This window comes from Megalobrama amblycephala, linkage group LG9, assembly GCF_018812025.1.
Source record: "Megalobrama amblycephala isolate DHTTF-2021 linkage group LG9, ASM1881202v1, whole genome shotgun sequence".
NCBI classification, from domain to species: domain Eukaryota; kingdom Metazoa; phylum Chordata; class Actinopteri; order Cypriniformes; family Xenocyprididae; genus Megalobrama; species Megalobrama amblycephala.
Window position 1 is genome coordinate 13981055 of NC_063052.1, and position 16652 is coordinate 13997706.

General features: G+C 36.1%; 1 protein-coding gene across 1 annotated transcript in view; it reads right to left on the reverse strand.

The window, feature by feature from the left end:
• Window positions 1–16652, reverse strand: part of csmd3b (CUB and Sushi multiple domains 3b) — a 521564-nt gene that overhangs the window by 242441 nt on the left and 262471 nt on the right. The window contains 3 exon segments of the mRNA XM_048201776.1: window positions 2890–3014; window positions 5768–5855; window positions 16007–16084. Of these exon segments, the coding sequence (XP_048057733.1) occupies window positions 2890–3014; window positions 5768–5855; window positions 16007–16084 (291 nt within the window).

Genomic DNA, 16652 nt, shown 5'->3' on the forward strand with positions numbered 1-16652 from the left:
AACCCTTTCATTAGCGACTATCCACAGCTGTGACAGAAATGGAGAAGAAAAATACAAAGCCATGTCACACATTTAAGAGCAATTGGGAAAAAAAAGCTACGAGGCGAGGGACATAGTAACATGACCATATGACAACTTAATATCCTTCTTATATTATCCAGTTTATTATTTTATCTGCTCTAATTAAGACATGCAACATAAAGTAAAATATTACGTCAATAAAAGTCATTTATGAATGCTGTCGTCATTTAAAATAATTATAATTTTACATGCATAGTAATTCTGTAGCTCAACAAAGCCACTGTACAGGTCAAAACAATGCAGGCAAATGCATGATAATATTCATAAAAGGAAATTATGTAAATTGCACTGCATGGAAACACATCGTTTATGCTAATAGCAGTGCAGTTTTACAACGTTCCCACCCCTGAGCAGCTGGGATTTTAACCTGGCTAGTCACTTCTGCTGTTAAAAGACCATGCAAGCTGCTAACTAACAGATGATAGCAAGATACCCTTGTTTTCAATAAACACAACAAACAGAGAGGGGAACTAACTTAACTTCAAATTAATTCATGACTGTTGAGCTTGCTTAATTAATGATAAGTGTTTAAAATAAGCAAGTAAATAGAAATAAAAAAGCAAAACATCCCATGATCCCTAAATGCTGATGAAAGTGTCTGTGTCACTCCACTTCATTTTGAGCTATAATTAAAGTGTCCTCCTGAATGATGGAGACAGTCCAATTCCTGTTTGTTTGCCCAGGGCAGCCAACTGACACTTAAAGCCATTAGGGCTGTGAAAAGCTAGAAGTCGCTGCCGGCATGCAAATTCTGCTCTGAATTTTAGTGGTTGCCATGGCAATACTATCAGATCCGGTGCAAAAAAAGTTGATTAGTAAGCTTGTCACGAGACAACTGCAAACACTCTTGAAATTAATTAATATTACTCCTTCTAACCTACCCCTTCTAGCTATAATTAATCCTACTAAGTATTCAGACCAAACATCTCTTCTCGATGGCTGACCCAAATTCATAATGCTGAAATAAGAGAAGGCTGACAACCTATATAGAGACTGTGCAGGTTTAAATCTTAAAGGGATAGTTCACCCAAAAATCAAACCTCGTTTCAAACTGATACGGCTTATCAACTCGTATGGCGTATCATCTCACCATAGACCATTCACAGTATACAGATGCCTGTTCAGTTTGTGACATCCTCCATGCACTCTGCTGACAACAGGACAAACGGAAGAGAAAGGAAGTTTATTTTTAATGACGTCCCGGATCAAAGGATTATATGTTTGTTCGGAGCATTTGACTGCAGATTGTTTTGTAAATGAGGCACACTGTAATGGAGACTTCGCAAAGAAACTTTTGTTGAAAGATAGTGAGAGCAGCTGCATCGCAAACCATAAGTAAACAATTTGATAATGCATTGTCTGTAAATGACGGTTTTATATGGATAATGTTTTCAAATCACTTACTCATATGCAATAGCGAGGGGTTGTTGATACTTTTTCCCCATGCAACGATGTTAGCCAATCATAACAGTGGCCATTTACTGACAAGCCTTAAAGGTGCAGTGTGTACATTTTAGGAGGATCTATTGACAGAAATGCAATATAATATACATGACTATGTTTTCAGTGGTGTATAAAAACCGTACATAATGAACCGTTATGCTTTTATTACCTTAGAATGACCCAATTCCATCTACATACACCGCAGGTCCCCTTACATGTTAAGTCGCCATTACAGCTTGTTTCTACAGTAGCCCTAAATGGACAAACTGCTCTACAGAGTGTGTTTCATCACTATCTTCATCGTTGGTGATTTTACATTGTCACTATGTTGAATATGCACAAAGAAGTAGTAGTCGTCTGGTTGGACAGAGTTGGATGTGAGTTGTATAAACCAATTTTATGCTTTTTTGTATTTTTTGGAACTCTACAGCCTCTGGTCTCCATCCACTTTCATTGTATAGCAAAAAGTAGTGTGAACATTCTTCTAAACATCTTTTTGCATCACATGGGTTTGGAACAACATGAGTGTGAGTAAATCATGATACAACAGTTTTGGGAGAACTATCCTTTTAAAGGGAACCTATAATGCTCTTCTCACAAGATGTAATATCAGTCTCTGGTGTCCCCAGAATGTGTCTGTGAAGTTTCAGCTCAAAATACCCCACAGATCATTTATTACAGCATGTCAAATTTGGGTGTGAACAAAAAAAAAGCACACAGTTTTTGTGTGTGTCCCTTTAACTGCAAATGAGCTGCTGCTCCCAGCCCGCTTTCCAAAAGTCATCAACCCAAAAGAAGCTCATTGTAGTCCCTACCAGCCGTTTGTTGTAGTCCTTAAAAAGCGATTTCAGTAAAAGGAAATATCTCCCTTTGCATTGAACTTTGATCATCATAACTTTGCAGATGTTGTTTATGCTCAAACAGCAACATTACACACTAACTAAAGTTAAAAAAGTGAAATCATAATCAACCACTCCTTTAAATAATAAAATGTGTAAAGGAGTCAAAACAGTGCCAGGAATTTCTCCATTGCACACAAACGAAGATCTGCTGCAAGGAGATGCGGTTCAAACAGCTGTACTGAACTGTTCTTTTTAGGGTTGCATCTTGTGACATCACATCCTGATTTTGGTTCATTTAGATGTCTTTGGTCCATGTTACGTTCATATTTTTGTCGAACCGCAATAGATGGGTCTGCTTGTTCACATGGCAGTTTTCACATAGAGCAATTGCACCAGAGTTCATTTTAATCTAACCATACCTGCTAAGTGTGAACACGCCCTAACATGACTCTGATTTGGACTTATTGAATTTGAACAGAAACATATACAGATGTTCATTGTGGTTAGCAAGTGCCCGACTCACCTCTACAGACAGGCCTATGATCAGTCCATGCCGCGAACACCTCCGCCACTCTCTGACACGTGATGCTCTTGGAACCCTGTAGAACGTGATCTTCATCACAGGTGAACTGGGCTGTGGCACCAATACTGTGGGGATCAGGACCCATATGCACAGAAGGACAAACAAATCAGATCCAACACAAATCCATTAGCATGACTGAATGATCAGGGTGAAAGCCATTTAATTTGATGCACAATGAAAATAAGGCAGTGAGAGCTAAAAGTACAGTTCAGTGGGTTATAACAGTGCCACGGTATCAGTCATTCAGCCAAGATGGTACTGAAAAATACAGTGAAACATTAACATTTCAAATGAAATATACAGTATACTCTCAGGTCTACGCAAACACACACACACAAAGAAGCTAGAGAGGAAAGTATTGCAACATGCACAAGAGAGGGATAAATAAATGAAAGCATATCAAAAGAGCTTCTTATCATCCTTCCAATCGATACTGTGGTGCGCCTTGATACTCTATAAAATTCTAGTTTGAAGCTTTCTCCATTTCTTCAACGCTTCCTTCAATCTGGGATTGGACAGATCTCAACAAATCCACTCAGCAAACTCCCGACCACTGACCTTTCATGTACTTTCATTTGAGGAAACAACAAACAGTTGTTGTGCGATCCTGTGCGTAAAAACCTCAGCTTACAAACATGAAACGCTTCTGCAGCATTTGCTGGGCTTTTGTACAATCCTAAAGCCATGTTACACAAAAACCTGGAATAACATCAGTGTCGCAATTTGAATCGGCTAGCCCTAATTAGCGGTTTCACTCGCATATTGTCAGCTTCCCTGTGGAGCTGGTATTAGCTTGACATTGGGAAAGTCTTGGAAGGGTTTGCATTGGAGAACATGATTTATATGCTCTGGGAGTGCTAAACAGAGGACACTACTGTAAGATATTCAGATGTTACAATATTAATGACAGGTATCAGTGTAGAAGCCCTGCATACAGGTTTCGTCTCTCCTTGGAAAATTTAATACGTAAGGGCTGATTGTACATTACCCCAGTTATTATACAACTACTTGTCAAATAAATAAATATGTAGACATGAAATATAGCAACAAGAGACGAACACTGCAGCAATATTAGAGTAAAGTCACCAAGTAAGATGCTGAATATTAAGTCCCCGATATACTCATGGTGAAGCTCTTTTTCGTTCTCCACTTGGGGGTAAAAAGAAGTCTGAAATACGTGACCAGCGGTATAATGTTAGCGGTATAACATCTCGACGCCGCCCACACTGATGAAAGTGGCGTTAAGATGAATATGCATATGTGCTGCGCACTCTCCTTTCAATAACAAAATAAACATACAACGAAAATGACAGAGATGAGAAAACAGCAGTTAAGAAAGCATCTGATCATATAGCGATGTGGATAGTTTTGCATCAGCTCTACATTTCAGCACTCCAGTCAAGTCAGGTTTATTTATATAGCATTATTTATATAGCATATAGCATAGTTTATTTAACCCTTAAATTTATTATTTAACCCGGGACTTCATTCACTACCCTCCTCCTCGTTCATTTTTTAAAGTTAGACATCAACCTTCTTGGTATTCCTCAATCAATTCATTATAAAGAATATAACAAGAAAAAAATCATAAAATTATAAAAGAATGCCTATTTTTGTATTCATTTTGTGTAAAAATTGTATAGGGTCACTAACGACCCGAGGTGTGTATGAGTGTATGTATATTTTTTCTGCACAACAATAATTGAATCTTAGATGACGGAATAAGTGCAATTCACCTTTATTCCACAAGGTGGCAATGTCTTATACACAATGCTGAAGTGACGACTCATTTAGACAGAAAACGAAATAAGAAAAACATGAAATGGCTCAGCGATTTACTGCAGAGCAAGTACTGAACGCAATCAAATATGACTGTAACTGTTACTGGATGGATCTGGTGAAGCTGTTAGCGATCGAAATATTGATTTTGAAGACGTTGAAAATAATATAGTTTTGAGAATACATTTGAGATCGCGAATGGGCTCATATTCATGACCTCAAGCATAAAACTAGCCCATTATTTGCTGAATGTACTGGGAAATGAGCTCTGACGAGGACAGTGATGATGGCATAAAACATCTGCACAAATAGAGCCCTTTCAAGCTCCAAAAGGTAACAAAATATGCTTGATTTTATTCTTCTGTAATTGTTACTCTAATATCAGAGGAGTTTTATATTATCGCGACAGGTAGAGATCCTTCCGTGTTAGATATAGATCCGGGTAGATAAAGACCCGAATATGTAAGAATGATTGGTGAAACAGTCATGCATTTAAGGGTTAAATAGATTGCTTTAAAGCAAACAGCTTTACAGTATTAAACATGAAAAAACAGTGTCAGTGTCTCTATCAGAATTACAACTATATAAAGCGGTTCTCCAGTGTGTTCATGATTTTACTTGTGGATGTCTGACCATGACAGACTGAACAGAACAGAAATTAACTGATCAAAGAAGACGGAGCCTCAGAGCCACACCCACATATCGCATCATCATCACAGACCAATGGGAGTTCAAATTTGTTTTTCCAGCTTTTCTGGAAAGTTCGCTTTGCCAAGCTGTTTTCGAATTCCCGAAACAACCTCCAAACAAACTTGGTTTTGACCTGATTGTATTCGTAATGACGTCACACGAGTTCATTCTCAAATATAAGTATAAAATATAAGCCGTTAAGAAACTTCAGAAAGTCACGATTGATCAATCAGACTATAATGATCAGCATTCATTGCTAGCACTCTTGGTGGAGAATGCGGGAATAACAGTCACCAGATACCTTCCTGCGAAGTCATCACTGGGACACACAGTACCTAAGAATGATTACCTAAAATCGTTGCCGACACGCTTGCCGTTTTCAGGTTCCCCCGGGTCTGGACAGGAGTTAGAGGCCTGTTTGATTCCTCCTTCGTTTACTGCAAATTCAGAGCACAGTTTGCAATTAGACACATACATACAGATAAACTTCATTTTGGTCATGCAAGCCTCATGCAAACGGCTTCATAGAACTGCAGACATTGCGATTTGAAGAGGTGGAGCTTACATGTGAACACAGACAAACACACACACACTCGAATCATCTAATTGATAACCATTAACACATTCCCACAAATTTGTCTCAGTGCAGTTGTCGCTTTGTAAGAGTGTGACTACATCATTGTGAAGTGGAGATACTGAGTAAATCCCCTATCGTATTAGCAGCTTTTTATTCTAAATTGAGGGCACACTTTATTATCAGTACTATTAATAGGAGATTATAGTCGAAGAACACTATGTCAGAAAAAAAAAACGCTGACTCAAGCAACCCTTGTGCAATATTATATATATATATATAATATGTTATATAAAACATATATGTGTGATCTACTCTAAAAAAGGCAGAGGTTAAGGGTTAGAGTGGTTGGCATAGGTCATGTGACTAGTCTTTCTATCTGAGGCTGAGAGGACCACGTCACCTCTCATTTTCCAACTGAGTGAACCTGACTTCAAATGCAGCCCTTTACACGCACATACACACTTGCACATCTATAGGGTGATGAAATTAATGCACAATTAATATTGCATTTAACCATGCAACTATGCTGTTTAGAACCAAGAGACATCTCAACATAATGCAGAAATGCTCACTATCATCAGCATGCACACAAGCACAGCACTGTAAAATGAAAATGACTCCCACTGTATTGTAAACACTCACTTTTTTATGCATCCTGACTTATTAAAGAAGCTCAAATGACTTTCAGTGCAAATGCAGAGTATTTTCTTTTCCCCTTTTTCTGTACCAGTCTTAGCAGTTGTACATGTCGCTACTTTCTTAAGTGGATGTTTTTGCATTTAATTAACTGTACTGTACACTTTTATTCCTAAGACAATCTAATGAGGAACAGTGGCTTCCTCTAATTTCTGTTTACTGATTCAGGCTTGTAAACACCTGCTGGATGTTAAATCCCTTTAAGTGAGGCTCAAGATGTTCCTGTCTCTCCAGAAATGGCTTATGATTGAATGACGGAAATGTGGTCATGACACAGGAGGAGGAATTCACTAAAAATGAAGGATGCCTACTGAGGGCGGAAAATTATTTGCACACGCCGTTCCTGTTGTTTTAGCACCAATTTACTACATTATGCAAATGATTAACACATTTAAATCACCTAATTTAAATACTCATGAGAGTTCTATTTTAGCTTTTTCTGCTGAAATATTGCATGCCCAAGTCATGCAATTGTTTAGTGAATTTATCCCACGGGTTAAAGAAAATGAAAAGCGCAAGATAAAAATGGAAAGACATTATCATTGACTTTCAAACATGATCATTGAGTGATTCTGAGGAAAAGAACAAGAAAAACAAATGAGGAAAAACAATATCTTGCAAATTATAAAGGAAGAAAGACTGACAATTTTGTTCTTTATTCATCTCACCAGGCTACTTGGAAATGAGCCCCATTTGAAGAGGCAATTCATTAGGAAACTTCTATGTACTTTTCTGCAAAGGTTGTCGGTTACTTCAACCTGCTTTTCCTCCAAGTATCCATTTTCACGCTTTTTACAGATTCAATCTGGCTTCTTCATTAACTATTAAAGGTGCAATGGGAAAATGGAGCATATGCAAATGTCAAACCAATACAGAGGTTGATTTTGTCAAAGCACAGGTGAAACTGTGACTAACATCAAAAGCTTATCAAAATGTGATTTTCCTGTATTTTGCAGAGCTTTGAACATTGAGATACTCAGCCCACACTGTGATTAACTTAATTACCATTAATATCCATGCCATTAATCCATGCTTACTACTTCAAAGCAACTCCCACTTTACCTGACAATTGACACGCAAAGTCCATGGACTTTTACCAAGATTTTAAGTTAATATGTAAATAAATGTAATAATTTTAGATGGTATATAGCATATCAAACTATTAGACTTCACAAAAGTATTTCATGTTAACTATCTCATGTCTATAAAGTCCAACAAGTCATTATAATAAAATATTACATTTACAACATCTACATGGCATAATTTATCCATTAATGCTTTCAATATTTTTCAAATTGCTAAAGATCTAACGAAACACAGTATCTATAATATCCAAATGATATCCAAAAAGATCAGAAAAAAACAGCTTGACTTGACAGAGTTTAACTTAAATGGATGAACATGGACTCATATCGATGGCGACAACAGCAAATAATAAAAAAAAAACTACACATGAAATTAACATGGTGTGAGTTAAGACAGACGAAAACAGACAGTTTCTGATGAATGTGTGTAATATGTGAGATCTGGTTAATATAATCGCTCTATCTATCTCTCTGTCTATCCTTTCATTCACCTTGTCATTCCAAACATCCATTCATGATTTGGCCACAAACAAACAAATCGACCCTGAACGTCAAGAAAAAAAATGTGAATGTTTGATTCAAAACAACCTACATCAAGGCAACATTCAGTAACATCACTGAGTGTAGGAGTAGTGTGAATGTTTTAAAAAAAGGCATTGTTATCTCTGCACACATGTGCAAGGTGTATTTACGGACATGCGTGGGATTTAGGTTACAGATTTAGGTGCTTGTGAAGCTAACAAACACTGTGATGCGTTTGAGCCCTACAAGTGCACTGGATTGTGCTGTTTGTATATGATAACTGATTTTCCCTCTTATTCTGAAAGAACAATTACATTAAAGCCTGCTGCTTGTTGTTGAATCCCAGTCAGTTGAGCAGTGCATAACATCGCTGTTGGGTGGAAACCTCGTATCTCCATTTTTCGTCTTTTTTAAATTTTTTCACAAATCATTACTATTGGTCAGCCTTTATGTCTGTCTTTTGCAAATATTTAACTAATGAAAAGCATTAAAGAGTTTGTGACTAAACCTCGTAACTCAAAACCTCAAAACTCCCCAACGCCTCTATTGTAAATGAAGCGCCGCACACATTTCGTAGCATCTCTGCTTGTTTGCAGTGCATGGGTAAATAAACAACTGCTTGTTTGTAACTCCATTTAAGCTTGATTTTGGTCAAATGTTAATAATATAATGACACATGCAAGTGACTGAACATACAGTACAGTCCAAAAGTTTGGAACCACTAAGATTTTTAATGTTTTTAAAAGAAGTTTCGTCTGCTCACCAAGGCTACATTTATTTAATTAAAAGTACAGTAAAAACAGTAATATTGTGAAATATTATTACAATTTAAAATAACTGTTTTCTATTTGAATATATTTCACAAAGTAATTTATTCCTGTGATGCAAAGCTGAATTTTCAGCATCATTACTCCAGTCTTCAGTGTCACATGATCCTTCAGAAATCATTCTAATATGCTGATCTGCTGCTCAATAAACATTTAATGTGTACAATTGTACAAAATATTTGTGTACAATATTTTTTTTCAGGATTATTTGATGAATAGAAAGTTCAAAAGAACAGTGTTTATCTGAAATCTAATCTTTTGTAACATTATAAATGTCTTTACTGCCACTTTTGATTGATTTAATGCATCCTTGCTGAATAAAAGTATTCATTTCTTTAATTCTTTTAAAAAAAATAAAAATAAAAATTCTTACTGACCCCAAACTTTTGAACGGTAGTGTATAATGCTACAGAAGCTTTGTATTTCAGATAAATGCTGTTCTTTTGAACTTTCTATTCATCAAGGAATCCTGAAAAAAAAGTACACAACTGTTTTCAACATTGAAAATAATCATAAATGTTTATTGAGCAGCAAATCAGCATATTAGAATGATTTCTGAAGGATCATGTGACACTGAAGACTGGAGTAATGATGCTGAAAATTCAGCTTTGCATCACAGGAATAAATTACTTTGTCAAATATATTGAAATAGTACACAGTTATTTTAAATTGTAATAATATTTCACAATATTACTGTTTTTTACTGTATTTTTAATTAAATAAATGTAGCCTTGGTGAGCAGACGAAACTTCTTTTAAAAACATTAAAAATCTTAGTGGTTCCAAACTTTAGGACTGTACTGTGTATAAAGCCACAAATACCAACTTTGACAACACAGTGTTTAATATTTAAAAAATACAGTGTTTTTGTCCATTTCCCGAATAGCGGTTTTGGACACGAGGTTTCCGCCGGACAGTGGCGTATGTAGTGTTTACCCTAAAAACAAATCATTTCATTAAACATATAAGTTATGCAAGTGATTAACCCTAATGCTTCTGAAATTTTAAGAAAAATAAAATAAAGACATTATTTAGTATCTTTAGATATCCATTTTAAGAAAGAATATACATCCCCAAAACAAGGTATTTTTACATTTAGTTAACTTTTAGGGACAGTTTGTCTACAAAAGCATCAATTTTGAGCACATTTATGGTGTAATGAGGCATTCAGTGACAGAGAAAAGATATTGTCTTTTATAGGGCTGACTGATATCTTGACCGTATGCCTTTTGGAGAAAGCTTGATTAAATTCAGCCCTGCTTTTGGATGTGAGCCAGTCTTGATAAAAAAAAAAAAAAAAGACACTTAAAATGTGATTAAGATACCCAAAATGAACATTTGTAGCCAGAACACAACTCACTCTCCCCTCCCTCGTAAAAACGCCTTGTGATTTTTTCAATTTTCTTTTATTTTCAATGTCAATTAGCCATCATTTCTGCAGGATCATTTATTCTCCTGATTTAATTTGTGACCAGTTATAGCCTGATGTAATTCTTCTACCTTCAGTGATGAAATTTGATGAAAACTCTTCATTGTAGCTGTAACTGAACATAATGAACTCTCTGGGAACTGAAAAGAGCTAAAGTTAGCTAAAGTACATTGAAATATTCACTTGTTATATTGTATTGTTTAGTTGTTGACCTTTGTGATTAAGCCTCTCAGTCGGAAGAAAAAAATATATTTGTACATTTTACTAACTAAACTAGTTACCACCTAACCAGGGTTATTATCATTATTTCAAAAAACCAAACCAACCAAACAAACAAACAAACAAACAAACAAACAAACAAAAAAAACACATTTATGTTCATTGAAATAAAGCTGAAATAAAAATAGAAATATTACTTGAAGTAGTAAACTTTAAACAAAAATTAGAAATTGAAATAAGTTTAAATGGAAAAAAAAAAAAAAAAAAAAAAAAAAAAAACTAAATAGCAATATTTAAAAAAGAAAATAATAAAATGACAAAAGCCCATAACAAAATTACTAAAGATGAATCTCAAATTAACTTGAAAACAAAAGAATAAAAGCTAATCCAAAATAAAACTATAAATAATAAACATATAAATCCGAAACATATTCCCTAATATTTCATAAATCAAAACTCAGTCGGTTGAAAACAGCAGCATTTTGTTGAAGAAAACTAATAGGACCCAACTGGTCGTGTTAAATAAATAAAAATAAAAACGTGTTGAGGTCAGGCGACTGTCAGGGGACAGTCTTGCCGTTTAACTTGCTGTTCTCTTCTAATGGGCTCTGAGCTGAAGCATCATGTTGCAGTTTTCACCATCCATCAGCCTCAGAGAATTTAGGCCTTTCTGCTGGAAGTTTAGGGTTATTTTAGTGCACATCTTTCCTAGGTCCTCCTTTAGAATTATCCCTCTGCTATGTTTAGAAAAGTTGCCTTTTTTCTCACATTCAAGGCCAGTGGAGTATGAAACCCGCAGGGCTTTTAGAGCTCAATCAACAGTCAGAGAGGCAGAACTCTCTGTGAGACCTGTTATTCTCATTCCCTCAAACTCACCCTCTGCCTCTCTTTCTCTGCATCCCTCTAATTCACACAGACAAATACAAACCCACACGTACACACTTGATGAACCACTCTCTTGACACTGTATCTCACACATTCAACCAAACATTCATACATTCAACAGACACACTTCCCTAGCTAAACTCTCTTTACTCTGCGATAGGAACTGACTGGTAAATAGAAAAACGACATTGCCATAGAAGAATCACATCGCTTACCTTGCACAAGATAAAGTGTATTCTGAATAAGGAGGTGTTATACTTGTATGCATATCGAATAGACATTGTATTTTTAATTTATTCATGTGTGGCCAATGCACAAACAAATCACAATTAAAACATAGCTTTATATAAATACTCAATGCTTCATGCCCTTTCTTGGACTTTGCCAACATGCGTCAGGAAATGGGGCGTTCAGGTGAACACATAAGCGGGGCGAGCAAGCGAACAAGCATGCAGTCACATGCACTCACTTCCTCCATGATCAATGTGGACATGTGCATCCATGGTGTCATGCCAAATTATTGACAAAATGTGTTCCCATGTAGCCAATAAAGTAATATACCAGCTGGTTTGACTGTAAAACATAGATATACCTGGTGCAAACAAGCAAAATGTTGAAATTATTCATTACTTCAACACTATAAAGACCAGCCTTAGGAGAAAAAAAAATATATCTACACACTTTTACAAGGAATGAATATAAATCAATCAATAAATAATTAATTTATTAAAAATCTACTGTGAAATTCACTTTGTACTACTGAGAATTGAAAGGTGCAGTATGTAATATTGTATGTAAAATGCAGTCCAAATTCAAAATATTAGAGAGAGTTGTTTTCTAGCCTCGTCCTCCTCCTCCTCCTCAGGCTCGACGCTCACGCGGGTTGCCAGATTGAGGGCACGCAATTGACAATGGAAGGCGACAAGCCTTACCCTGTAAGTTGATCTATCTGCATTTTAATAAGCCTCTGGTCATAGAGCTTTTTAGAGCATGCTGAGGCTTTTTAGGTCGGGTGGAATCTGTGATTTCTGACTCAGTTCATTTGCTGGCTTCGGCTGCAATACGCAGTATTTTCTGCCAACTGGCAACCCGGAGTGTTGAAATACTATTGGGTAAATATTGGGTAAATTGGCAAAATCTCTGCAAACCAACTTCAATCTTAATACTTTTTAGGTAAAAATATGCAACTTAGGGGAACATTAAATTGGTATGTAGATGTTAAAATACGTATACACTTTTGTGCGTTTTATTATTTAATCATAGTAACATTATCATAGTAACTTGAAATTTTTCACTACAGAGAAAGCCTAAAAGGTCAGTGATTGCTTGGTGGACTGTAAACATTCAATCTTAATTCTATTAACTGCATGATGTCATGAAAAACCAGCATTTATATAATATGAACACATTTTGTTCAACACAGAAAATTCTTTACGCCTCAGGCTCATTTGCTCTCTAACACTAGAATCTGAATGCAACTGAATGCATTAACAATGAAACAAGATGGGCTCTTTTCAGAAGCACATATTTAAAACATATTCCAAAAGGAGTCACTAGCTGCTCTACTTGGCTTCTCTTGTCTCCACTTGATATGTGAGCAGTACAACTGAAGTATAGAGTTCAATCTAAGGTCATTTTAATAGGGATCTATGAACGACACAGTGCCAGAAGCACTTTAGACCATTATACCCAGCTCTATATAAATCTAACAAAAGACCCTCAACCCGAAGGTGTGTCTGACAATATGCTATAAATATAGAGTATGTGTGCGGGTGTCTTTAGTATAATAATCCCAAAGCAATATATTCAAAGCTAAACTGTATTGAAAGCAATTTTGTATTTGCCTGTCTCATGAGTTTGAGAAAAATGTGTCACTTCTGAAAGCACATTTTCACTATGTATGTTTTCAACACTACATCTGAAGACCCGGGTATACGTCATTTCTCTGGAGAATGGAAAAGTTTTGCAAGGGAATGCAAAGGTTTTGCATGCGAGCGCAAAGTTTTCCATGTTCCGCTCCTTTGCGCACAGTCGTGTTTTAAATTATACTCAAACGCGGATGACCGCGGATGGATACGGAGCCCCTAAAGGGACATGGCGATGAAAAAATATGAGATGGGAGGAAACAATTTATTTCAATGCTTTTTGCTTTCACTCGCAAAAGTTTTGCATTCCCCTAAATAACTTTGTGTTGGCTTGCAAAACTTTTGCGTTCCTCAGAGAAACTTTACGTTCGCTCTTAAAGAACTCAAAAGTTTTTCTCGGGGGAAAGCAAAACATTTGCAAGAGAACGTAAAAGCATTGAAACTAGCAACCTGATCTCACGGCAATTTGTACGTATTTTACTTGGTGGCTAATTTGTATGACCTAAGTCGTATGAATTTGTCCGTTTTTTGCCAAATTCGTATGAATTCGTACAAATGACCTACCCCTAACCCCGCCACTAAACCTACCCGTCACTGGGGTTAAGACAAATCATATCAATTTGTACGAATTAGCCACCTCGTAAAATACGTACGAATTGGTCGTGAGATAGTGTTGAACCTAGTGGACTCTTCTGTCTCAACATTCACCTCCCGATAATGAAAATTACGCCACACGGACGATGTGCGGACGGACACAGAATAATATAAATTCCCTTAATAGCTATAAAAGGTAAAAAGCTAATGGAAGCATTAAAAGCTTCTTCTAATGGAAAAGGCCTGAATTGATGGAAGGGTTGCTTAATGTGCATTATTCACAACAATTTGCAATTTCCAAGAAAAATAATATAATAGTGGATATGTCTCGTGTTTGACAGCTGCAATCTAGTTTGATAACTTTCACAATGGGTACTAGACCAAAACCACATGGTGCAAGCATTGCTCGTTGTGTTGTGCTGTTGACGGACAAAGAAACTGCTGGTTTGGAAATGGCAAGGGAGATTGGTCATGCAAGCAATATCAGCAGATAACGATCCCCAAATAAAGCAATGAAAAAAATGAACCTAAATCGAAAAACAAGGCACTCACTGACAACACAAATACATTCAAAGGAAAATAAGTAGAGCACATGCAAACCAAACTAAATAAAAGAGTCAATTAAAACAAACATGACGTTGTTGAAGATCATTGCAGGTTTTTTTTTTAATATTTGGTCATGCTGTTGTGGTTTATCTCAAGCTGAAGTGACTGTAGCTGCATATCTTTAGTTCATTTGCGATGTTGGACTGGCTTTCAGAAAAAAAAAAGTCTGTTTTATTCTTCTCCATTCTCCATTTTACTAGGAAAATTGGCACTTTTATTACATGTTTTCTTCAAAGTGGGGCCAGAGGGCTTCAAATAACATACAATTAAAATAAAAAAATACACATTTATGTAAATATCACTATGATTTACTATAATAGCACTATTTTTCCTTTTTTGTCAATTCACTTGGTTTAGTGCAATATAAAATACAATATAAAAACATAAAATGTAATTATTACGCAGACACTATGTTGTCATCAATATCATGCTAACTATTTGTCTTACAAAGTGTAAATGGGCCTTTATACTTGACAACATATCTGCCTTTATATTTCATTTATTACATACCACGTCCATACTATCTTTTTTTTTTTTTTTTTTTTTGAGGTCATTGGCATCAGTAAACCCCTGAATTAGGGAATTGAAAGAGCTATTTAAATCTACTGGATTAGCACAACTGTTAATAATTGAATACACACTGAGCAGTCATTGAAATAAACGCCAATTTTTAATGTTTCAGAGACAGTCCCGGAACATTAAAGTGAAGAAACATGAATTTGAGTTCCATGTCACTGTCTTGTTTAATCCAATTACGTAATTACGCTTAAGTGAACTATGCTCATAAATGTCTGATGTTTGTTACATAACTCGCAAGGTTAAACTTTTTCTACGCTTAAGTGAATGCATGATTTAAATAAATCTAACCTCTTAGACCAAAGGGCTTCAGCTGCAGCTATATAAACAAATCTTTGTTTGTGGAAGTAAGAAGCTAAGCCAAACTGGATGTTGATATAAAAATGAAATTTACGACGCATAAAACGAGTGCAGATACCATGAACCACAAGGTCACTCCCTCATTATGGTGTACAAATCACAATTTTACGGTAAACTGCCATTCATGCTTTTGAGGAAATAACTCTCAGTGGGGGGGTTGAATTAAATCGCCTGGAAACTTCTGCTTCTGAGACATTGGTGGAAACTGAATTTCATCCGTGATTCTGCCGATAAATGCTTATCGGCACGAGATGATCTTGCAATGATCTTACGGTCACTGTTTGCTGTAATCGACACCAGACGAGTAACACAGATTTACCATAAAATAGTAACAAAGGGTAGACTCACAGATAGAAAACTTGTTGCTGTTGTCTTTGCCAGGGAATAATTTTACTCCTCTAGATTTGAAATCTACAGACCTTTTCACTAGTTAAAGGGGAATAAAAATGAAACAAAAAAACATGAAATCAGGTGAAACAGATTTTAAATAAACTTGTCAGCATTGAAAAAAAAAAAACCATCATCAAGCGCATGAGAGAGAAGAGCAGAAAAGTATAGCAGTGTCGACAATTTCCAAAGTGCTCTGCGAACAGAAAATATGGGCATGTGTTGAATAAAAGGCAAGGGCATAAAATGAAAAAGTGAGGAAATAAAGAAAGATTAATAAAGGGGTGGTGGGACAGGACTTCTGTTCAGTTGTCAACCTTGACAAGGGGAAGATTTCAGCTTGTGCTGCATGTCTACACCATTCGATGTGAAGCAGACTTTGTCAAATGCCTCTCAGAAGTATTTGGGTCGCAAACGTCTGCCAATGTATTCCTACGGGAGGAAAGGGGCTGTTTGACATGCATGCAGACAAATGGCACGATCCTTAGACAAGCATGTCGCCCAGAATGTCAAAGGTCAAACAGAAGTCTTGTTGGGAATGTAAAGCCTAATAATAATAATAATAACAATTAGTCCACTCTGAATATTTGAAATCATTGTGGAAAAT